The sequence below is a fragment of the Salvelinus alpinus genome, chromosome 31 (assembly GCF_045679555.1).
Source record: "Salvelinus alpinus chromosome 31, SLU_Salpinus.1, whole genome shotgun sequence".
NCBI lineage: Eukaryota > Metazoa > Chordata > Actinopteri > Salmoniformes > Salmonidae > Salvelinus > Salvelinus alpinus.
In genome coordinates this window covers 26,898,701-26,922,700 of record NC_092116.1, presented here as the reverse complement: position 1 = coordinate 26,922,700, position 24,000 = coordinate 26,898,701, and the positions used below count along the sequence as shown (strand labels likewise).

The window sequence follows — 24,000 nt, the reverse complement described above, 5'->3', positions numbered from 1 at the left end:
TGTGCTCCGGATAGGGATTGCAGTTAGAATGAGCGTCAGTAGAAAGTGGCAAGTGCATGTGATTAATGTGTGGTGTGTCTAGTATATACAACGGAAGTATAACAGGGAGTCGTCGGTTGGTACATCCAGTCAATGACAGTAACATCACAGGAGCCTTGCAATGTCACAGGAGCCTTGCAATGTTACAGGAGCCTTGCAATGTTACAGGAGCCTTGCAATGTCACAGGAGCCTTGCAATGTTACAGGAGCCTTGCAATGTTACAGGAGCCTTGCAATGTTACAGGAGCCTTGCAATGTTACAGGAGCCTTGCAATGTTACAGGAGCCTTGCAATGTTACAGGAGCCTTGCAATGTTACAGGAGCCTTGCAATGTTACAGGAGCCTTGCAATGTCACAGGAGCCTTGCAATGTCACAGGAGCCTTGCAATGTCACAGGAGCCTTGCAATGTCACAGGAGCCTTGCAATGTTACAGGAGCCTTGCAATGTTACAGGAGCCTTGCAATGTTACAGGAGCCTTGCAATGTCACAGGAGCCTTGCAATGTCACAGGAGCCTTGCAATGTCACAGGAGCCTTGCAGTGTTACAGGAGCCTTGCAATGTCACAGGAGCCTTGCAATGTTACAGGAGCCTTGCAATGTCACAGGAGCCTTGCAATGTCACAGGAGCCTTGCAATGTCACAGGAGCCTTGCAATGTCACAGGAGCCTTGCAATGTTACAGGAGCCTTGCAATGTCACAGGAGCCTTGCAATGTTACAGGAGCCTTGCAATGTTACAGGAGCCTTGCAATGTCACAGGAGCCTTGCAATGTCACAGGAGCCTTGCAATGTTACAGGAGCCTTGCAATGTCACAGGAGCCTTGCAATGTCACAGGAGCCTTGCAATGTTACAGGAGCCTTGCAATGTCACAGGAGCCTTGCAATGTCACAGGAGCCTTGCAATGTCACAGGAGCCTTGCAATGTCACAGGAGCCTTGCAATGTCACAGGACCCTTGCAATGTCACAGGAGCCTTGCAATGTTACAGGAGCCTTGCAATGTCACAGGAGCCTTGCAATGTCACAGGAGCCTTGCAATGTCACAGGAGCTTTGCAATATCACAGGAGCCTTGCAATGTCACAGGAGCCTTGCAATGTTACAGGAGCCTTGCAATGTTACAGGAGCCTTGCAATGTTACAGGAGCCTTGCAATATCACAGGAGCCTTGCAATGTCACAGGTGCCTTGCAATGTTACAGGAGCTTTGCAATATCACAGGAGCCTTGCAATGTCACAGGAGCCTTGCAATGTTACAGGAGCCTTGCAATGTTACAGGAGCCTTGCAATGTTACAGGAGCCTTGCAATATCACAGGAGCCTTGCAATGTTACAGGAGCCTTGCAATGTTACAGGAGCCTTGCAATGTCACAGGAGCCTTGCAATGTCACAGGAGCCTTGCAATGTTACAGGAGCCTTGCAATGTTACAGGAGCCTTGCAATGTTACAGGAGCTGCTGTTGTTTTGATCTATGTTGGAATATATTCAACTGGGGATATGCAGGGTCCCTGGACAATTAGACGTGGAGACACACACACACACACACACACACACACACACACACACACACACACACACACACACACACACACACACACACACACACACACACACACACACGCTCACACACACACTGGAGCAGGCAGACTGTAGTGTATTGCTGTCCACTGGTTGTCAGCCAGCAGCTCTATAGGAGGCATAGCACCCTGCAGAGAGACGATACAGAATCCCAGCCTTTGATTAAGCTCTGTTTTATTATGTGTGTGTGTGTGTGAGTGTGTGTGTGTGTGCGTGTGTCTATTATCCTGTGTGTGTGTGTGTGTGTGTGTGTGTGTGTGTGTGTGTGTGTGTGTGTGTGTGTGTGTGTGTGTGTGTGTGTGTGTGTGTGTGTGTGTGTGTGTGTGTGTGTGTGTGTCTATTATCCTGTGTGGGTGTCTATACGTGTGTGTGTGTGTGTGTGTGTGTGTGTGTGTGTGTGTGTGTGTGTGTGTGTGTGTGTGTGTGTGTGTGTGTGTGTGTGTGTGTGTGTGTGTGTGTGTGTGTGTGTGTGTGTGTGCGTGTGTCTATTATCCTGTGTGGGTGTCTATATGTGTGTGTGTGTGTGTGTGTGTGTGTGTGTGTGTGTGTGTGTGTGTGTGTGTGTGTGTGTGTGTGTGTGTGTGTGTGTGTGTGTGTGTGTGTCTATTATCCTGTGTGGGTGTCTATACGTGTGTGTGTGTGTGTGTGTGTGTGTGTGCGTGTGTCTATTATCCTGTGTGGGTGTCTATATGTGTGTGTGTGTGTGTGTGTGTGTGTGTGTGTGTGTGTGTGTGTGTGTGTGTGTGTGTGTGTGTGTGTGTGTGTGTGTGTGTGTGTGTGTGTGTGTCTATTATCCTGTGTGGGTGTCTATACGTGTGTGTGTGTGTGTGTGTGTGTGTGTGTGTGTGTGTGTGTGTGTGTGTGTGTGTGTGTGTGTGTGTGTGTGTGTGTGTGTGTGTGTGTGTGTGCGTGTGTCTATTATCCTGTTTGGGTGTCTATACGTGTGTGTGTGTGTGTGGTGCTCACGCACGTGTGTCTACAGTGTGTGTATTAACGTGTCTCCCCCCTGCAGGTCGTTATGCGGAGGACATCTTTGGGGATCTGTTCAACGAAGCCAACAGCTTCTACATGAGAATGAACAGCCTCCAGGAGAGAGTGGACCTACTGGCTGTCAAAGTCACACAGCTAGACTCTACCGTGGAAGAAGGTGTGTGTGTGTGGGTGCAGGGGTTGGGGGGCTCTGCAGTGCAGGTTTGGTTGAATGCAGTTCTCTTCACTGAGTGACCAAGCTTTTCATACAGAGAGTTTCAGGAGGTATGAGCACACACACACATACACACACACACACACACGCACACACACACACACACACACGCATGCACGCACGCACACACACACACACTGGATTCAGGAGGGATGAGCTGATCACCTGAGATCTTCTCCTCTCCTCACTTCACCAATCTGTCTGTCTGTCTGTCTGTCTGTCTGTCTGTCTGTCTGTCTGTCTGTCTGTCTGTCTGTCTGTCTGTCTGTCTGTCTGCTTTTGCATAACATCCGGCGCCGAAACGAGATGGCCGCCTCGCTTCGCGTTCCTTGGAAAATATGCAGTATTTTGTTTTTTTATGTGTTATTTCTTACATCGGTACCCCAGGTAATCTTAGGTTTCATTACATACAGTCGGGAGGAACTACTGAATATACGATTAACGTCAACTCATCATCGTTCCTACCAGGAATATGACTTTCCCGAAACGGATCCAGTGTTTTGCCTTCCACCCAATACAATGGATCTGATCCCAGCCGGCGACCCTGTGCGACGCCGTAAAAGGGGCAAACGAGGCGGTCTCCTGGCCAGGCTTCGGAGACGGGCACATCGCGCTCCACTCCCTAGCATACTACTCGCCAATGTCCAGTCTCTTGACAATAAGGTTGATGAAATCCGAGCACGGGTAGCATTCCAGAGAGACATCAGGGATTGCAACGTGCTCTGCTTCACGGAAACATGGCTAACTCAAGAGACGCTAACGGAGTCGGTGCAGCCAGCTGGTTTCTTCATGCATCGCGCCGACAGAAACAAACATCTTTCTGGTAAGAAGAGGGGCGGGGGGGTATGCCTTATGATTAACGAGACGTGGTGTGATCATCATAACAACACACAGGAACTCAAGTCATTCTGTTCACCTGATCTAGAACTCCTCACAATAAAATGTTGACCGCATTATCTACCAAGGGAATTCTCTTCAATCATAATCACAGCCGTATATATTCCCCCCCAAGCAGACACATCGATGGCCCTGAACGAACTTTATCTGACTCTTTGTAAACTGGAAACCACACACCCTGAGGCTGCATTCATCGTAGCTGGGGATTTTAACAAGGCTAATCTAAAAACAAAACTCCCTAAATTCTATCAGCATATCGATTGTGCTACCAGGGCTGGAAAAACCCTAGATCATTGTTATACTAATTTCCGCGACGCATATAAGGCCCTCCCCCGCCCCCCTTTCGGAAAAGCTGACCACGACTCCATTTTGTTGATTCCAGCCTACAAACAGAAACTAAAACAACAAGCTCCCGCGCTCAGGTCTGTTCAACGCTGGTCCGACCAATCTGATTCCACGCTTCAAGACTGCTTCGATCACGCGGATTGGAATATGTTCCGCATTGCGTCCAACAACAATATTGACGAATATGCTGATTCGGTGAGCGAGTTCATTAGGAAGTGCATTGACGATGTCGTACCCACAGCAACGATTAAAACATTCCCAAACCAGAAACCGTGGATTGACGGCAGCATTCGCGTGAAACTGAAAGCGCGAACCACTGCTTTTAACCAGGGCAAGGTGACCGGAAGCATGACCGAATACAAACAGTGTAGCTATTCTCTCCGCAAGGCAATCAAACAGGCTAAGTCCCAGTACAGAGACAAAATCGAGTCGCAATTCAACAGCTCAGATACAAGAGGTATGTGGCAGGGTCTACAGTCAATCACGGATTACAAAAAGAAAAACCAGCCCCGTCGCGGACCAGGATGTCTTGCTCCCAGACAGGCTAAACAACTTTTTTGCCCGCTTTGAGGACAATACAGTGCCACTGACACGGCCCCCTACCAAAACCTGCGGGCTCTCCTTCACTGCAGCCGAGGTGAGTAAAACATTTAAACGTGTTAACCCTCGCAAGGCTGCAGGCCCAGACGGCATTCCCAGCCGCGTCCTCAGAGCATGCGCAGACCAGCTGGCTGGTGTGTTTACGGACATATTCAATCAATCCTTATCCCAGTCTGCTGTTCCCACATGCTTCAAGAGGGCCACCATTGTTCCTGTTCCCAAGAAAGCTAAGGTAACTGAGCTAAACGACTACCGCCCCGTAGCACTCACTTCCGTCATCATGAAGTGCTTTGAGAGACTAGTCAAGGACCATATCACCTCCACCCTACCGGACACCCTAGACCCACTCCAATTTGCTTACCGACCCAATAGGTCCACAGACGACGCAATCGCAACCACACTGCACACTGCCCTAACCCATCTGGACAAGAGGAATACCCATGTGAGAATGCTGTTCATCGATTACAGCTCAGCATTTAACACCATAGTACCCTCCAAACTCGTCATCAAGCTCGAGACCCTGGGTCTCGACCCCGCCCTGTGCAACTGGGTCCTGGACTTCCTGACGGGCCGCCCCCAGGTGGTGAAGGTAGGTAACAACATCTCCACCCCGCTGATCCTCAACACTGGGGCCCCACAAGGGTGCGTTCTGAGCCCTCTCCTGTACTCCCTGTTCACCCACGACTGCGTGGCCATGCACGCCTCCAACTCAATCATCAAGTTTGCGGATGACACTACAGTGGTAGGCTTGATTACCAACAACGACGAGACGGCCTACAGGGAGGAGGTGAGGGCCCTCGGAGTGTGGTGTCAGGAAAATAACCTCACACTCAACGTCAACAAAACAAAGGAGATGATTGTGGACTTCAGGAAACAGCAGAGGGAGCACCCCCCTATCCACATCGACGGGTCAGTAGTGGAGAAGGTGGCAAGTTTTAAGTTCCTCGGTGTACACATCACGGACAAACTGAATTGGTCCACCCACACAGACAGCGTCGTGAAGAAGGCGCAGCAGCGCCTCTTCAACCTCAGGAGGCTGAAGAAATTCGGCTTGTCACCAAAAGCACTCACAAACTTCTACAGATGCACAATCGAGAGCATCCTGTCGGGCTGTATCACCGCCTGGTACGGCAACTGCTCCGCCCACAACCGTAAGGCTCTCCAGAGGGTAGTGAGGTCTGCAGAACGCATCACCGGGGGCAAACTACCTGCCCTCCAGGACACCTACACCACCCGATGTCACAGGAAGGCCATAAAGATCATCAAGGACAACAACCACCCAAGCCACTGCCTGTTCACCCCGCTATCATCCAGAAGGCGAGGTCAGTACAGGTGCATCAAAGCAGGGACCGAGAGACTGAAAAACAGCTTCTATCTCAAGGCCATCAGACTGTTAAACAGCCATCACTAACATTTAGTGGCCGCTGCCAACATACTGACTCAACTCCAGCCACTTTAAAAATGGGAATTGATGGAAATTATGTAAAAATGTACCACTAGCCACTTTAAACAATGCCACTTAATATAATGTTTACATACCCTACAGTACTCATCTCATATGTATATACCGTACTCTATACCATCTACTGCATCTTGCCTATGCCGTTCTGTACCACCACTCATTCATATATCTTTATGTACATATTCTTTATCCCTTTACACTTGTGTGTGTATAAGGTAGTAGTTGTGGAATTGTTAGGTTAGATTACTCGTTGGTTATTACTGCATTGTCGGAACTAGAAGCACAAGCATTTCGCTACACTCGCATTAACATCTGCTAACCATGTGTATGTGACTAATAAAATTTGATTTGATTTGATTTGTCCATGTCTAACATACTATGTTAGCACACACACACACATGCACGCATTGTATCTTCAGTCCCATAGGAATGCATTGTATCTTCAGTCCCATAGGAATGCATTGTATCTTCAGTCCCATAGGAATGCATTGTATCTTCAGTCCCATAGGAATGCATTGTTTCTTCAGTCCCATAGGAATGCATTGTATCTTCAGTCCCATAGGAATGCATTGTATCTTCAGTCCCATAGGAATGCATTGTATCTTCAGTCTCATAGGAATGCATTGTATCTTCAGTCCCATAGGAATGCACTGTATCTTCAGTCCCATAGGAATGCATTGTATCTTCAGTCCCATAGGAATGCATTGTATCTTCAGTCCCATAGGAATGCACTGTATCTTCAGTCCCATAGGAATGCACTGTATTTTCAGTCTCATAGGAATGCACTGTATCTTCAGTCCCATAGGAATGCACTGTATCTTCAGTCCCATAGGAATGCATTGTATCTTCAGTCCCATAGGAATGCACTGTATCTTCAGTCCCATAGGAATGCATTGTATCTTCAGTCCCATAGGAATGCACTGTATTTTCAGTCCCATAGGAATGCACTGTATCTTCAGTCTCATAGGAATGCACTGTATCTTCAGTCCCATAGGAATGCACTGTATTTTCAGTCCCATAGGAATGCATTGTATTTTCAGTCCCATAGGAATGCACTGTATCTTCAGTCTCATAGGAATGCACTGTATCTTCAGTCCCATAGGAATGCATTGTATTTTCAGTCCCATAGGAATGCACTGTATCTTCAGTCTCATAGGAATGCACTGTATCTTCAGTCCCATAGGAATGCATTGTATTGGCATCACACAGGGAGTTAGATTCAATGTGATGGTTTAGCACTCTGTGTGTGTTATGAACTCATGACTGTGTGACATACTGTGTGACCCTCGGACGAACCAGGTGTGTGTGTGTGTGTGTGTGTGTGTGTGTGTGTGTGTGTGTGTGTGTGTGTGTGTGTGTGTGTGTGTGTGTGTGTGTGTGTGTGTGTGTGTGTGTGTGTGTGTGTGTGTGTGTGTGTGTGTGTGTGTGTGGTTTAGCTGCTTCCCCAGAATAGCCTCAGTATCTCTGGCTCTGCTAATCCCTAAAAGATGAGCCTCCTGCTGTTCTCATATCTGTGTGTGTGTGCGTGCGTGTGTACACATGTGTGGTTGCTGTGTGTCTGAGTCCTCCTGACAGGCGTACAGACAGACATAGGGACAGACGTCTTCAAGGATACATGGGGTAACATCAGAGGCAGGATGGAAAGAGGGATGGATTGAGAGTGAGGGAGTGAGAGGAGGTGGTAGGAAGAGATGGAAAGGGACAAGGATGGAGAGATGGAGGGAGAGGTGGAGGGAGAGAAGGAGGGAGAGATGGAAGGAGAGGTGGAGGGAGAGAAGGAGGGAGAGATGGAGGGAGAGATGGAGAGAGAGAAGGAGGGAGAGATGGAGGGAGAGAAGGAGGGAGAGAAGGAGGGAGAGATGGAGGGAGAGGTGGAGGGAGAGAAGGAGGGAGAGATGGAGGGAGAGATGGAGGGAGAGATGGAGGGAGAGGTGGAGGGAGAGAAGGAGGGAGAGATGGAGGGAGAGATGGAGAGAGAGATGGAGGGAGAGGTGGAGGGAGAGATGAAGGGAGAGATGGAGGGAGAGATGGAGGGAGAGGTGGAGGGTGAGATGGAGGGAGAGATGGAGGGAGAGAAGGAGGGAGAGGTGGAGGGAGAGATGAAGGGAGAGAAGGAGGGAGAGAAGGAGGGAGAGATGGAGAGAGAGATGGAGGGAGAGAAGGAGGGAGAGGTGGAGGGAGAGATGGAGGGAGAGATGGAGAGAGAGATGGAGGGAGAGGTGGAGGGAGAGATGAAGGGAGAGATGGAGGGAGAGATGGAGGGAGAGGTGGAGGGAGAGATGGAGGGAGAGAAGGAGGGAGAGAAGGAGGGAGAGATGGAGGGAGAGATGGAGAGAGAGATGGAGGGAGAGGTGGAGGGAGAGATGAAGGGAGAGAAGGAGGGAGAGATGGAGGGAGAGATGGAGAGAGAGATGGAGGGAGAGGTGGAGGGAGAGATGAAGGGAGAGAAGGAGGGAGAGATGGAGGGAGAGATGGAGAGAAACTTTGTAAGATCTCAGTATGGGTCCACTTGAAGTCTGTCTGTCTGTCTGTCTGTCTGTCTGTCTGTCTGTCTGTCTGTCTGTCTGTCTGTCTGTCTGTCTGTCTGACACTGTTTTGAAGTCAATAGTCTCTTGACTTACAACTGATTGTGTTACAGTCTAGTAGTCTCTGTGATGAGGATTTCAGGTGGTGCTATGCTCAATCAGAGAAACTCAGAGTCTGTGTGTGTGTGTGTGTGTGTGTGTGTGTGTGTGTGTGTGTGTGTGTGTGTGTGTGTAATCAGTGAGGATATTGCATTTGAAGGTGCTTAACAAATACAATTAAAAAAGGTAGAAAACACAAAACATAAAACGTTTCAATGCAGATCGAAAAATCAAGACAGGCTTGAATACAATAGAATAACTTTTAGTACAAAAATCACAGTGGATATGAGATTAATGTCACTATATATTAAAACCACAGTGGATATGAGACTAATGTCACTATATATTAAAAAACAGTGGATATGACATTAATGTCACTATGTATTAAAACCACAGTGGATATGAGACTAATGTCACTATATATTAAAACACAGTGGATATGAGATTAATGTCACTATATATTAAAACACAGTGGATATGAGACTAATGTCACTATATATTAAAACACAGTGGATATGAGATTAATGTCACTATATATTAAAACCACAGTGGATATGAGACTAATGTCACTATATATTAAAACCACAGTGGATATGAGACTAATCCCCTCACTCCTTCCTCTCCCTACCCCCTCACCCCTCTCCCTACCCCCTCACCCCTTACTCTCCCTACCCCCTCACCCCTTACTCTCCCTACCCCCTCACTCCTTCCTCTCTCTACCCCCTCACTCCTTCCTCTCCCTACCCCTCACTCCTTCCTCTCCCTACCCCTCACTCCTTCCTCTCCCTAACCCTGACTCATTCCCCTCCCTACCCCTCTCTTTCACCTCCCCACCCCCTCACTCCTTCCTCTCCCTACCCCTCACTCCTTCCTCTCCCCACCCCTCACTCCTTCCTCTCCCTACCCCTCACTCCTTCCTCTCCCTAACCCTGACTCATTCCCCTCCCTACCCCTCTCTTTCACCTCCCCACCCCCTCACTCCTTCCTCTCCCTACCCCTCACTCCTTCCTCTCCCCACCCCTCACTCCTTCCTCTCCCTACCCCTCACTCCTTCCTCTCCCTAACCCTGACTCATTCCCCTCCCTACCCCTCTCTTTCACCTCCCCACCCCCTCACTCCTTCCTCTCCCTACCCCTCACTCCTTCATCTCCCTACCCCCCACTCCTTCCTCTCCCCACCCCTCACTCCTTCCTCTCCCTACCCCTCACTCCTTCCTCTCCCTACCCCTCACTCCTTCCTCTCCCTACCCCTCACTCCTTCCTCTCCCTACCCCTCACTCCTTCCTCTCCCTACCCCTCACTCCTTCATCTCCCTACCCCTCACTTCTTACTCTCCCTACCCCTCACTCCTTCCTCTCCCTACCCCCTCACTTCTTACTCTCCCTACCCCTCACTCCTTTCTCTCCCTACCCCTCACTCCTTCCTCTCCCTACCCCCACTCCTTCCTCTCCCTACCACCACTCCTTCCTCTCCCTACCCCTCACTCCTTCCTCTCCCTACCCCCTCACTTCTTACTCTCCCTACCCCTCACTCCTTTCTCTCCCTACCCCTCACTCCTTCCTCTCCCTACCCCTCACTCCTTCCTCTCCCTACCCCCTCACTTCTTACTCTCCCTACCCCTCACTCCTTCCTCTCTCTACCCCCACTCCTTCCTCTCCCTACCCCTCACTCCTTCCTCTCCCTACCCCCTCACTTCTTACTCTCCCTACACCTCACTCCTTTCTCTCCCTACCCCTCACTCCTTCCTCTCCCTACCCCCACTCCTTCCTCTCCCTACCCCTCACTCCTTCCTCTCCCTACCCCCTCACTTCTTACTCTCCCTACCCCTCACTCCTTCCTCTCCCTACCCCCACTCCTTCCTCTCCCTACCCCCACTCCTTCCTCTCCCTACCCCTCACTCCTTCCTCTCCCTACCCCCACTCCTTCCTCTCCCTACCCCTCACTCCTTCCTCTCCCTACCCCCTCACTTCTTACTCTCCCTACCCCTCACTCCTTCCTCTCCCTACCCCCACTCCTTCCTCTCCCTACCCCCACTCCTTCCTCTCCCTACCCCTCACTCCTTTCTCTCCCTACCCCTCACTCCTTACTCTCCCTACCCCCTCACTTCTTACTCTCCCTACCCCTCACTCCTTCCTCTCCCTACCCCCTCACTTCTTTCTCTCCCTACCCCTCACTCCTTCCTCTCCCCACCCCTCACCCCTTCCTCCCCCTACCCCTCACTCCTTCCTCTCCCTACCCCCTCACTTCTTACTCTCCCTACCCATCACTCCTTCCTCTCCCTACCCTCTCACTCCTTCCCCTCCCTACCCCTCTCCTTCACCTCCCCACCCCCTCACTCCTTCCTCTCCCTACCCCTCACTCCTTCCCCTCCCTACTCCTCTCCTTCAGCTCCCCACCCCCTCACTCCTTCCTCTCCCTACCCCTCACTCCTTCCCCTCCCTACCCCTCACTCCTTCCCCTCCCTACCCCTCACTTCTTCCTCTCCCTACCCCTCACTTCTTCCCCTCCCTACCCCTCTCCTTCACCTCCCCATCCCCTCACTCCCTCCTCTCCCTACCCCTCACTCCTTCCCCTCCCTACCCCTCACTCCTTCCCTTCCCTACCCCTCACTCCTTACTCTCCCTACCCCTCACTCCTTACTCTCCCTATCCCCTCACTCCTTACTGTCCCTACCCCTCACTCCTTACTCTCCCTACCCCCTCACTCCTTCCTCTCCCTACCCCTCACGCCTTCTTCTCCCTACCCCTCACTCCTTCCTCTCCCTACCCCTCACTCCTTACTCTCCCTACCCCCTCACTCCGTACCCTCCCTACCCCCTCACTCCTTACTCTCCCTACCCCTCACTCCTTCCTCTCCCTACTCCCTCACTCCTTCCTCTCCCTACCCCTCACTCCTTCCTCTCCCTACCCCTCACTCCTTCCCCTCCCTACCCTTCTCCTTCACCTCCCCACCCCCTCACTCCTTACTCTTCCTACCCCTCACTCCTTCCCCTCCCTACCCCTCACTCCTTCCCCTCCCTACCCCTCACTGCTTCACCTCCCTACCCCTCACTTATACATTACAGAGAAAGTTAGGGAGAGACAGCGAGGGAGAGACAGCGAGAGAGCAAAGGAGAGAGAGAGCGAGAGAGACAGAGAGAGAGAGAGACAGCGAGAGAGACAGCGGGAGAGACAGCGAGAGAGAGCGAGCGAGAGAGAGAGAGAGCGAGAGAGAGACATAGAGAGCGAGGGAGAGAGACAGCGAGAGACAGAGAGAGAGACAGCGAGAGAGAGAGAGAGAGAGAGACAGCGAGAGAGAGAGAGAGCAAGAGAGAAAGAGAGAGCGAGAGACAGAGAGAGAGACAGCAAGATAGAGATATAGAGAGCGAGGGAGATAGACAGCGAGAGACAGCAAGAGAGAGCGAGAGAGAGACAGCGAGAGAGAGAGAGCGAGAGAGAGACAGCGAAATAGAGACATAGAGAGAGACAGCGAGAGAGAGACAGCGAGAGAGAGAGAGAGAGCAAGAGAGAAAGAGAGAGCGAGAGAGAGAGAAAGAGACAGCGAGATAGAGACATAGAGAGCGAGAGAACGAGGGAGAGAGACAGCGAGAGACAGAGAGAGAGACAGCGAGATAGAGATATAGAGAGCGAGGGAGATAGACAGCGAGAGACAGCAAGAGACAGAGAGAGAGACAGCGAGATAGAGACATAGAGAGCGAGAGAGCGAGGGAGAAAGACAGTGAGAGACAGAGAGAGAGACAGCAAGAGACAGCAAGAGAGACAGCGAGAGAGAGCGAGAGAGAGACAGCGAGAGAGAGACAGCGAAATAGAGACATAGAGAGCGAGGGAGAGAGACAGCGAGAGACAGAGAGAGAGACAGCGAGAGAGAGAGAGAGACAGCGAAATAGAGAGCGAGAGAGCGAGGGAGAGAGACAGCGAGAGACAGAGAGAGAGAGAGAGAGAGCGGAGAGAGAGAGACAGCGAGAGAGAGAGAGACAGAGAGAGAGAGAGACAGCGAGAAAGAGAGAGAGAGAGGAGAGAGAGAGCGATGGAGAGACAGCAAGATAGGGAGAGAGAGTGTGTTGAGTATTTACGTGTGTCAATCTCTTAAACCCAAAGGGGATTTCACACCACTGTGCAGCTATCCAAGATCTCCCAGATGGTGCTATAACACACACACACACACACACACACACACACACACACACACACACACACACACACACACACACACACACACACACACACACACACACACACACACACATACATACACACCCTGGCAGACACACACACACACACACACACACACACACACACACACACACACACACACACACACACACACACACACACACACACACACACACACACACACACACACACACACATACATACATACACACCCTGGCAGGCACACACACACACACACACACATAAAGAGATATAGGAGGAACATATGGATTACATAGGAAACGTGAGATTAGGAGCTGCTAGATGTAACCCTTCATCTGCTGTGATCATACTGCTGATTCCTCCATGGTCCATTCCTCCAGGTCAGGGGGCCTCCAGCCACACTGTAGCGCAGAAAGAGCACCCCTCTCTGGGCATGTTCAAGGGATGAGGAGGGTAGGGTTGTTCTATGGCTTGAAACATTCTGACATGTTTCCCTTCTAACCATCTCTATCTCCTTCCTCTCCCTTTCCCTGTCTCTCTCTCTCTCTCTCTCCCCCTCCCTCTCTATCTCCCTCCCTCTCTCTCTCTCTCTCTCTTTCTTCCTCCCTCCATCCTCTCTGTCCTCCTTCCAGTTTCTCTGCAGGATATCAACATGCGTAAGGCATTTAAGAGCAGTACCATCCAGGACCAGCAGGTGGTGTCACGGACCTCAGTCCCTAACCCTGTTGTAGAGATGTACCACCGTGGTGACAAACCTCCGCCTCTCAACATACTCAGCCCTTATAGGTCAGTATACTTCCTCCTTTCAATATACTGAGCCCCTATTGGTCAGTAGGTCACTAGGACCAACCGGTGGGGTCGAAAACCTCAGTTCATAAGTCTGTGGTGGAGATGTAGCATCGCCATGGAGATGGAAAGAGGCCTCGTCATAGTGTGACAGCACGGGCAGCACCATGAGACAATCTCCATTTTGAAGTAGTCCATTTTCTTCTTCACGATTGGCTGATCCTTCCTGATGACCCGGTTGAACATTACTCCAACAGGGTCACCAGGAGGGATCAGCCAATGAAGTGGGAAGTCCCACCCAGTTGACTACATTAAAATGGTGGAAGCCCTTAGTGGCGCTGCCCATGCTGATTACGGCCTTTTGGCCACTAGAGGCGTCTATCATTCTCTATGAACCATTGCCGCCGACAGACCTCCACCTCTCAACATCCTCACACCCTATAGGTCAGTACTTCAGTATACTTATCTCCCATTGGTTAGATAGACCTCAGTCCCAACCCTGTGGTAGAGACATAGAGATAGATAGAGGAGTTAAGGGTTAAGGATCACATGATTCCAGGTCATCAGGAGGAATCGTCCAAGGAAGTGAGCAAACATTACATAACTCTAGGTGACAGTAAATCATCAACCTTGACTTTATACCTGTTCAAACAACACACTCTAGGTGACAGTAAATCATCAACCTTGACTTTATACCTGTTCAAACAACACCCTCTAGGGGACAGTAAATCATCAACCTTGACTTTATACCTGTTCAAACAACACACTCTAGGGGGCAGTAAATCATCAACTTTGACTTTATACCTGTTCAAACAACACACTCTAGGGGACAGTAAATCATCAACCTTGACTTTATACCTGTTCAAACAACACACTCTAGGGGACAGTAAATCATCAACCTTGACTTTATACCTGTTCAAACAACACACTCTAGGGGACAGTAAATCATCAACCTTGACTTTATACCTGTTCAAACAACACACTCTAGGTGACAGTAAATCATCAACCTTGACTTTATACCTGTTCAAACAACACACTCTAGGGGGCAGTAAATCATCAACCTTGACTTTATACCTGTTCAAACAACACACTCTAGGGGGCAGTAAATGATCAACCTTGACTTTATACCTGTTCAAACAACACACTCTAGGGGGCAGTAAATCATCAACCTTGACTTTATACCTGTTCAAACATTACATAACTCTAGGGGGCAGTAAATCATCAACCTTGACTTTATACCTGTTCAAACAACACACTCTAGGGGGCAGTAAATCATCAACCTTGACTTTATACCTGTTCAAACAACACACTCTAGGGGGCAGTAAATCATCAACCTTGACTTTATACCTGTTCAAACAACACACTCTAGGGGGCAGTAAATCATCAACCTTGACTTTATACCTGTTCAAACATTACATAACTCTAGGGGGCAGTAAATCATCAACCTTGACTTTATACCTGTTCAAACAACACACTCTAGGGGGCAGTAAATCATCAACCTTGACTTTATACCTGTTCAAACAACACACTCTAGGTGACAGTAAATCATCAACCTTGACTTTATACCTGTTCAAACAACACACTCTAGGGGGCAGTAAATCATCTACCTTGACTTTATACCTGTTCAAACAACACACTCTAGGTGACAGTAAATCATCAACCTTGACTTTATACCTGTTCAAACAACACACTCTAGGGGGCAGTAAATCATCAACCTTGACTTTATACCTGTTCAAACAACACACTCTAGGGGGCAGTAAATCATCAACCTTGACTTTATACCTGTTCAAACAACACACTCTAGGGGACAGTAAATCATCAACCTTGACTTTATACCTGTTCAAACAACACACTCTAGGGGGCAGTAAATCATCAACCTTGACTTTATACCTGTTCAAACAACACACTCTAGGGGGCAGTAAATCATCAACCTTGACTTTATACCTGTTCAAACAACACACTCTAGGGGGCAGTAAATCATCTACCTTGACTTTATACCTGTTCAAACAACACACTCTAGGGGACAGTATGCACCCTTTCAGTGTGTTTACCAACTCATAGAAGTAGTAAATCAATCAATCTATCAAAATATATTTTATAAAACAGTTGTCACAAAGTGCTGTATAGAAACCCAGCCTAAAACCCCAGACAGCAAGCAATGCAGATGTAGAAGCATTGTGGCCAGGGGAAAAACTCCCTAGAAGGCAGGAACAAAGGAAGAAACCTAGAGAGGAACCAGCCTCTGGGGGGGGTAGCCAGTCTTCTGGCTGTGCCGGGTGGAGATTATAAGAGTACACAGCCATTAAGGCCAGATCGTTCTTCAAGATGTTCAAACGTTCATAGATGACCAACAGGGTCAAATAATAATCACAGTGGTTATAGAGGGTGCAGCAGGTCAGCTGGCTTTTCATAGGCCAGGATTCAGAGCTCGAGACAGCAGATGGGACTGACCCTAGCCCCCCCCCGGCACATAGACACTGGGGACTGACCCTAGCCCCCCCCCGGCACATAGACACTGGGGACTGACCCTAGCCCCCCCGGCACATAGACTATTGCAGTATAGACACTGGGGACTGACCCTAACCCCCCCAGGCACATAGACTATTGCAGTATAGACACTGGGGACTGACCCTAGCCCCGCCAGGCACATAGACACTGGGGACTGACCCTAGCCCCCCCCCGGCACATAGACTATTGCAGTATAGACACTGGGGACTGACCCTAGCCCCCCCCCCCCCCCGGCACATAGACTATTGCAGTATAGACACTGGGGACTGACCCTAGCCCCCCCCCGGCACATAGACACTGGGGACTGACCCTAGCCCCCCCCGGCACATAGACACTGGGGACTGATCCTAGCCCCCCCCGGCACATAGACACTGGGGACTGACCCTAGCCCCCCCCGGCACATAGACACTGGGGACTGACCCTAGCCCCCCCGGCACATAGACTATTGCAGTATAGACACTGGGGACTGACCCTAGCCCCCCCAGGCACATAGACTATTGCAGTATAGACACTGGGGACTGACCCTAGCCCCCCCAGGCACATAGACTATTGCAGTGTAGACACTGGGGACTGACCCTAGCCCCCCCAGGCACATAGACTATTGCAGTATAGACACTGGGGACTGACCCTAGCCCCCCCGGCACATAGACTATTGCAGTATAGACACTGGGGACTGACCCTAGCCCCCCCGGCACATAGACTATTGCAGTATAGACACTGGGGACTGACCCTAGCCCCCCCCGGCACATAGACTATTGCAGTATAGACACTGGGGACTGACCCTAGCCCCCCCGGCACATAGACTATTGCAGTATAGACACTGGGGACTGACCCTAGCCCCCCCAGGCACATAGACTATTGCAGTATAGACACTGGGGACTGACCCTAGCCCCCCCAGGCACATAGACTATTGCAGTATAGACACTGGGGACTGAGACGGGGGGGTCAGGGGACACTGTTGCCACATCCAACGATACCCCCGGACAGGGCCAACCAGGCAGGATATAACCCCACCCACTTTGCCAAAGCACAGCCCCTACACCACTAGAGGGATATCAACAGACCACCAACTTACTACCCTGAGACAAGGCTGAGTATAGCCCACGAAGATCTACACCACTAGAGGGATATCAACAGACCACCAACTTACTACCCTGAGACAAGGATGAGTATAGCCCACGAAGATCTACACCACTAGAGGCTTATCAACAGACCACCAACTTACTACCCTGAGACAAGGCTGAGTATAGCCCACGAAGATCTCCTCCACTAGAGGGATATCAACAGACCACCAACTTACTACCCTGAGTCAAGGCTGAGTATAGCCCACGAAGATCTACACCACTAGAGGCTTATCAACAGACCACCAACTTACTACCCTGAGACAAGGCTGAGTATAGCCCACGAAGATCTACACCACTAGAGGGATATCAACAGACCACCAACTTACTACCCTGAGACAAGGCTGAGTATAGCCCACGAAGATCTACACCACTAGAGGGATATCAACAGACCACCAACTTACTACCCTGAGACAAGGCTGAGTATAGCCCACGAAGATCTACACCACTAGAGGGATATCAACAGACCACCAACTTACTACCCTGAGACAAGGCTGAGTATAGCCCACAAAGATCTACACCACTAGAGGGATATCAACAGACCACCAACTTACTACCCTGAGACAAGGCTGAGTATAGCCCACGAAGATCTACACCACTAGAGGGATATCAACAGACCACCAACTTACTACCCTGAGACAAGACTGAGTATAGCCCACGAAGTTCTCCTCCACCGCACGAGCCCGAGGGGGCGCAAAACCGGACGGGAAGATCACCTCAGTAACTCAACCCACTCAAGTCAACTATTGCGAAAAAAGCCTGGCAAGACGTGATGGTCGCCTCCTAGAGATGGCAGGTGAGAGCATTAGCAAGTCAGTGACTCAGCCCCCGTAATAGGGTCAGAGGCGGAGAATCCCACTGGAGAGAAGGCAGCCGGCCAGGCAGAGACAGCAAGGGGTGGTTCGTCACTCCAGTGCCTTGCCGTTCACCTTCACACCACTGCGCCAGACTACACTCAATCATAGGACCTAATGAAGACACGAGTCTTCAGTAAAGACTTAAAGGTTGAGACCTGAGAGTCTGCGTCGGAAAAGAAAATGGACTACTTCAAAATGGAGATGGCCTCAGTTGCGCTGCCCAGGATCTCACAGACACCATAATGGGTCCTCTAACTCTAACCAACCTCCACCTTTCAACATACTCAGTCCCTATAGGTCAGTTCAACCTCCACCTTTCAACATACTCAGTACCTATAGGTCAGTTCAACATCCACCTTTCAACATACTCAGTCCCTATAGGTCAGTTCAACATCCACCTTTCAACATACTCAGTCCCTATAGGTCAGTTCAACCTCCACCTTTCAACATACTCAGTCCCTATAGGTCAGTTCAACATCCACCTTTCAACATACTCAGTCCCTATAGGTCAGTTCAACATCCACCTTTCACATACTCAGTCCCTATAGGTCAGTTCAACATCCGCCTTTCAACATACTCAGTCCCTATAGGTCAGTTCAACCTCCACCTTTCAACATACTCAGTCCCTATAGGCCAGTTCAACATCCACCTTTCAACATACTCAGTCCCTATAGGTCAGTTCAACATCCACCTTTCAACATACTCAGTCCCTATAGGTCAGTTCAACATCCACCTTTCAACATACTCAGTCCCTATAGGTCAGTTCAACATCCACCTTTCAACATACTCAGTCCCTATAGGTCAGTTCAACATCCACCTTTCAACATACTCAGTCCCTATAGGTCAGTTCAACATCCACCTTTCAACATACTCAGTCCCTATAGGTCAGTTCAACATCCACCTTTCAACATACTCAGTCCCTATAGGTCAGTTCAACATCCACCTTTCAACATACTCAGTCCCTATAGGTCAGTTCAACATCCGCCTTTCAACATACTCAGTCCCTATAGGTCAGTTCAACATCCACCTTTCAACATACTCAGTCCCTATAGGTCAGTTCAACCTCCACCTTTCAACATACTCAGTCCCTATAGGTCAGTTCAACATCCACCTTTCAACATACTCAGTCCCTATAGGTCAGTTCAACATCCACCTTTCAACATACTCAGTCCCTATAGGTCAGTTCAACATCCGCCTTTCAACATACTCAGTCCCTATAGGTCAGTTCAACCTCCACCTTTCAACATACTCAGTCCCTATAGGCCAGTTCAACATCCACCTTTCAACATACTCAGTCCCTATAGGTCAGTTCAACATCCACCTTTCAACATACTCAGTCCCTATAGGTCAGTTCAACATCCACCTTTCAACATACTCAGTCCCTATAGGTCAGTTCAACATCCACCTTTCAACATACTCAGTCCCTATAGGTCAGTTCAACATCCACCTTTCAACATACTCAGTCCCTATAGGTCAGTTCAACATCCACCTTTCAACATACTCAGTCCCTATAGGTCAGTTCAACATCCACCTTTCAACATACTCAGTCCCTATAGGTCAGTTCAACATCCACCTTTCAACATACTCAGTCCCTATAGGTCAGTTCAACATCCGCCTTTCAACATACTCAGTCCCTATAGGTCAGTTCAACATCCACCTTTCAACATACTCAGTCCCTATAGGTCAGTTCAACATCCACCTTTCAACATACTCAGTCCCTATAGGTCAGTTCAACATCCACCTTTCAACATACTCAGTCCCTATAGGTCAGTTCAACATCCACCTTTTAACATACTCAGTCCCTATAGGTCAGTTCAACATCCACCTTTCAACATACTCAGTCCCTATAGGTCAGTTCAACATCCACCTTTTAACATACTCAGTCCCTATAGGTCAGTTCAACATCCACCTTTCAATAAACTCCTATTTATCAGTCTAAATATAATCAGTCTAGGACAAAGACACTACATACTTCTTCATGTTGTATCTCTAACTTCATATATCTATTTTCCTCTCCATCCATCCATCCATCCATCTCTCTCTCTCTCTCTCTCTCTCTCTCTCTCTCTCTCTCTCTCTCCAGAGATGATAAGAAGGATGCATTGAAGTTCTACACAGACCCCTCCTACTTCTTCATGCTGTGGAGAGAGAAGATGCTTCAGGCTACGGAGGACAAACGGAAGGAGAAGAAACGGCAGAAGGTGGGTGTGCGTGCGTGCTGAGACAGTGTAACTCTCATCCTGGGTCAGTATCTCTTCTCGTCTCTTTCTCCTCTTCCTCTCTCTCCTTTCCTCTGTCTCTATTCTCTCCCTTTATCTGTCATTCCTCTCTGTACTTCTGCCGCTTTTTTTCTCCAACTCTGTCTCTCTTCTTTATTCTTCTGGCAGTAGTGTCTACTTGCTGACAGTGACTGTGTGTAAACACGTCAAGTAAACTCTCGTCACTACTACCACTCCAGACGGCATGCGTGTTCTGAACTGTACTATATAGAACAGTGTCCTGTGTGTTCTGAACTGTACTGTATAGAACAGTGTCCTGTGTGTTCTGAACTGTACTGTGTAGAACAGTGTCCTGTGTGTTCTGAACTGTACTGTGTAGAACAGTGTCCTGTGTGTTCTGAACTGTACTGTATAGAACAGTGTCCTGTGTGTTCTGAACTGTACTGTATAGAACAGTGTCCTGTGTGTTCTGAACTGTATAGAACAGTGTCCTGTGTGTTCTGAACTGTACTGTGTAGAACAGTGTCCTGTGTGTTCTGAACTGTACTGTATAGAACAGTGTCCTGTGTGTTCTGAACTGTACTGTATAGAACAGTGTCCTGTGTGTTCTGAACTGTACTGTATAGAACAGTGTCCTGTGTGTTCTGAACTGTACTGTATAGAACAGTGTCCTGTGTGTTCTGAACTGTACTGTGTAGAACAGTGTCCTGTGTGTTCTGAACTGTACTGTATAGAACAGTGTCCTGTGTGTTCTGAACTGTACTGTATAGAACAGTGTTCTGTGTGTTCTGAACTGTACTGTATAGAACAGTGTCCTGTGTGTTCTGAACTGTACTGTATAGAACAGTGTCCTGTGTGTTCTGAACTGTACTGTATAGAACAGTGTCCTGTGTGTTCTGAACTGTACTGTATAGAACAGTGTCCTGTGTGTTCTGAACTGTACTGTATAGAACAGTGTCCTGTGTGTTCTGAACTGTACTGTGTAGAACAGTGTCCTGTGTGTTCTGAACTGTACTGTATAGAACAGTGTCCTGTGTGTTCTGAACTGTACTGTATAGAACAGTGTTCTGTGTGTTCTGAACTGTACTTTATAGAACAGTGTCCTGTGTGTTCTGAACTGTACTGTATAGAACAGTGTCCTGTGTGTTCTGAACTGTACTGTGTAGAACAGTGTCCTGTGTGTTCTGAACTGTACTGTATAGAACAGTGTCCTGTGTGTTCTGAACTGTACTGTATAGAACAGTGTCCTGTGTGTTCTGAACTGTACTGTATAGAACAGTGTCCTGTGTGTTCTGAACTGTGCTGTATAGAACAGTGTCCTGTGTGTTCTGAACTGTGCTGTATAGAACAGTGTCCTGTGTGTTCTGAACTGTACTGTGTAGAACAGTGTCTCGTGTGTTCTGAACTGTACTGTGTAGAACAGTGTCCTGTGTGTTCTGAACTGTACTGTATAGAACAGTGTCCTGTGTGTTCTGAACTGTACTGTATAGAACAGTGTCTCGTGTGTTCTGAACTGTACTGTGTAGAACAGTGTCCTGTGTGTTCTGAACTGTACTGTATAGAACAGTGTCCTGTGTGTTCTGAACTGTACTGTATAGAACAGTGTCCTGTGTGTTCTGAACTGTACTGTATAGAACAGTGTCCCGTGTGTTCTGAACTGTACTGTGTAGAACAGTGTCCTGTGTGTTCTGAACTGTACTGTATAGAACAGTGTCCCGTGTGTTCTGAACTGTACTGTATAGAACAGTGTCCTGTGTGTTCTGAACTGTACTGTATAGAACAATGTCCTGTGTGTTCTGAACTGTACTGTATAGAACAGTGTCCTGTGTGTTCTGAACTGTACTGTATAGAACAATGTCCTGTGTGTTCTGAACTGTACTGTATAGAACAGTGTCCTGTGTGTTCTGAACTGTACTGTATAGAACAGTGTCCTGTGTGTTCTGAACTGTACTGTATAGAACAGTGTCCTGTGTGTTCTGAACTGTACTGTATAGAACAGTGTCCTGTGTGTTCTGAACTGTACTGTATAGAACAGTGTCCTGTGTGTTCTGAACTGTACTGTATAGAACAGTGTCCTGTGTGTTCTGAACTGTACTGTATAGAACAGTGTCCTGTGTGTTCTGAACTGTACTGTGTAGAACAGTGTCCTGTGTGTTCTGAACTGTACTGTATAGAACAGTGTCCTGTGTGTTCTGAACTGTACTGTATAGAACAGTGTTCTGTGTGTTCTGAACTGTACTGTATAGAACAGTGTCCTGTGTGTTCTGAACTGTACTGTATAGAACAGTGTCCTGTGTGTTCTGAACTGTACTGTATAGAACAGTGTCCTGTGTGTTCTGAACTGTACTGTATAGAACAGTGTCCTGTGTGTTCTGAACTGTACTGTGTAGAACAGTGTCCTGTGTGTTCTGAACTGTACTGTATAGAACAGTGTCCTGTGTGTTCTGAACTGTACTGTATAGAACAGTGTTCTGTGTGTTCTGAACTGTACTGTATAGAACAGTGTCCTGTGTGTTCTGAACTGTACTGTATAGAACAGTGTCCTGTGTGTTCTGAACTGTACTGTGTAGAACAGTGTCCTGTGTGTTCTGAACTGTACTGTATAGAACAGTGTCCTGTGTGTTCTGAACTGTACTGTATAGAACAGTGTCCTGTGTGTTCTGAACTGTACTGTATAGAACAGTGTCCTGTGTGTTCTGAACTGTGCTGTATAGAACAGTGTCCTGTGTTTTCTGAACTGTGCTGTATAGAACAGTGTCCTGTGTGTTCTGAACTGTACTGTGTAGAACAGTGTCTCGTGTGTTCTGAACTGTACTGTGTAGAACAGTGTCCTGTGTGTTCTGAACTGTACTGTATAGAACAGTGTCCTGTGTGTTCTGAACTGTACTGTATAGAACAGTGTCTCGTGTGTTCTGAACTGTACTGTGTAGAACAGTGTCCTGTGTGTTCTGAACTGTACTGTATAGAACAGTGTCATGTGTGTTCTGAACTGTACTGTATAGAACAGTGTCCTGTGTGTTCTGAACTGTACTGTATAGAACAGTGTCCCGTGTGTTCTGAACTGTACTGTGTAGAACAGTGTCCTGTGTGTTCTGAACTGTACTGTATAGAACAGTGTCCCGTGTGTTCTGAACTGTACTGTATAGAACAGTGTCCTGTGTGTTCTGAACTGTACTGTATAGAACAATGTCCTGTGTGTTCTGAACTGTACTGTATAGAACAGTGTCCTGTGTGTTCTGAACTGTACTGTATAGAACAATGTCCTGTGTGTTCTGAACTGTACTGTATAGAACAGTGTCCTGTGTGTTCTGAACTGTACTGTATAGAACAGTGTCCTGTGTGTTCTGAACTGCACTGTATAGAACAGTGTCCTGTGTGTTCTGAACTGTACTGTATAGAACAGTGTCCTGTGTGTTCTGAACTGTACTGTGTAGAACAGTGTCCTGTGTGTTCTGAACTGTGTAGAACAGTGTCCTGGGCTGCTTCCAAAGAACTTCACTGCTAAAGTTGTTTTCTTTTGCGTCTCCACCTGCTTCTGCTTCTTGTATCTTTCTTTCTCTCACACCTTCCCTTTGCTTTGCAACACTGTGTTGTGTTCACCCCCTTGCCTAGTAGA

At 48.5% G+C, this 24,000-nt stretch overlaps 1 protein-coding gene across 3 annotated transcripts in view; it reads left to right on the top strand.

Annotated features, from left to right (window-relative positions):
- LOC139561130 (actin-binding protein WASF3-like) overlaps window positions 1–24,000 on the top strand; it is an 88,726-nt gene that overhangs the window by 39,724 nt on the left and 25,002 nt on the right. For all 3 annotated transcript variants that reach the window (XM_071378012.1, XM_071378014.1, XM_071378015.1), the window contains exons 3-5: window positions 2,621–2,755; window positions 13,526–13,679; window positions 20,249–20,366. In XM_071378012.1, the coding sequence (XP_071234113.1) occupies window positions 2,621–2,755; window positions 13,526–13,679; window positions 20,249–20,366 (407 nt within the window). The remainder of the gene's footprint in view (window positions 1–2,620; window positions 2,756–13,525; window positions 13,680–20,248; window positions 20,367–24,000) is intronic.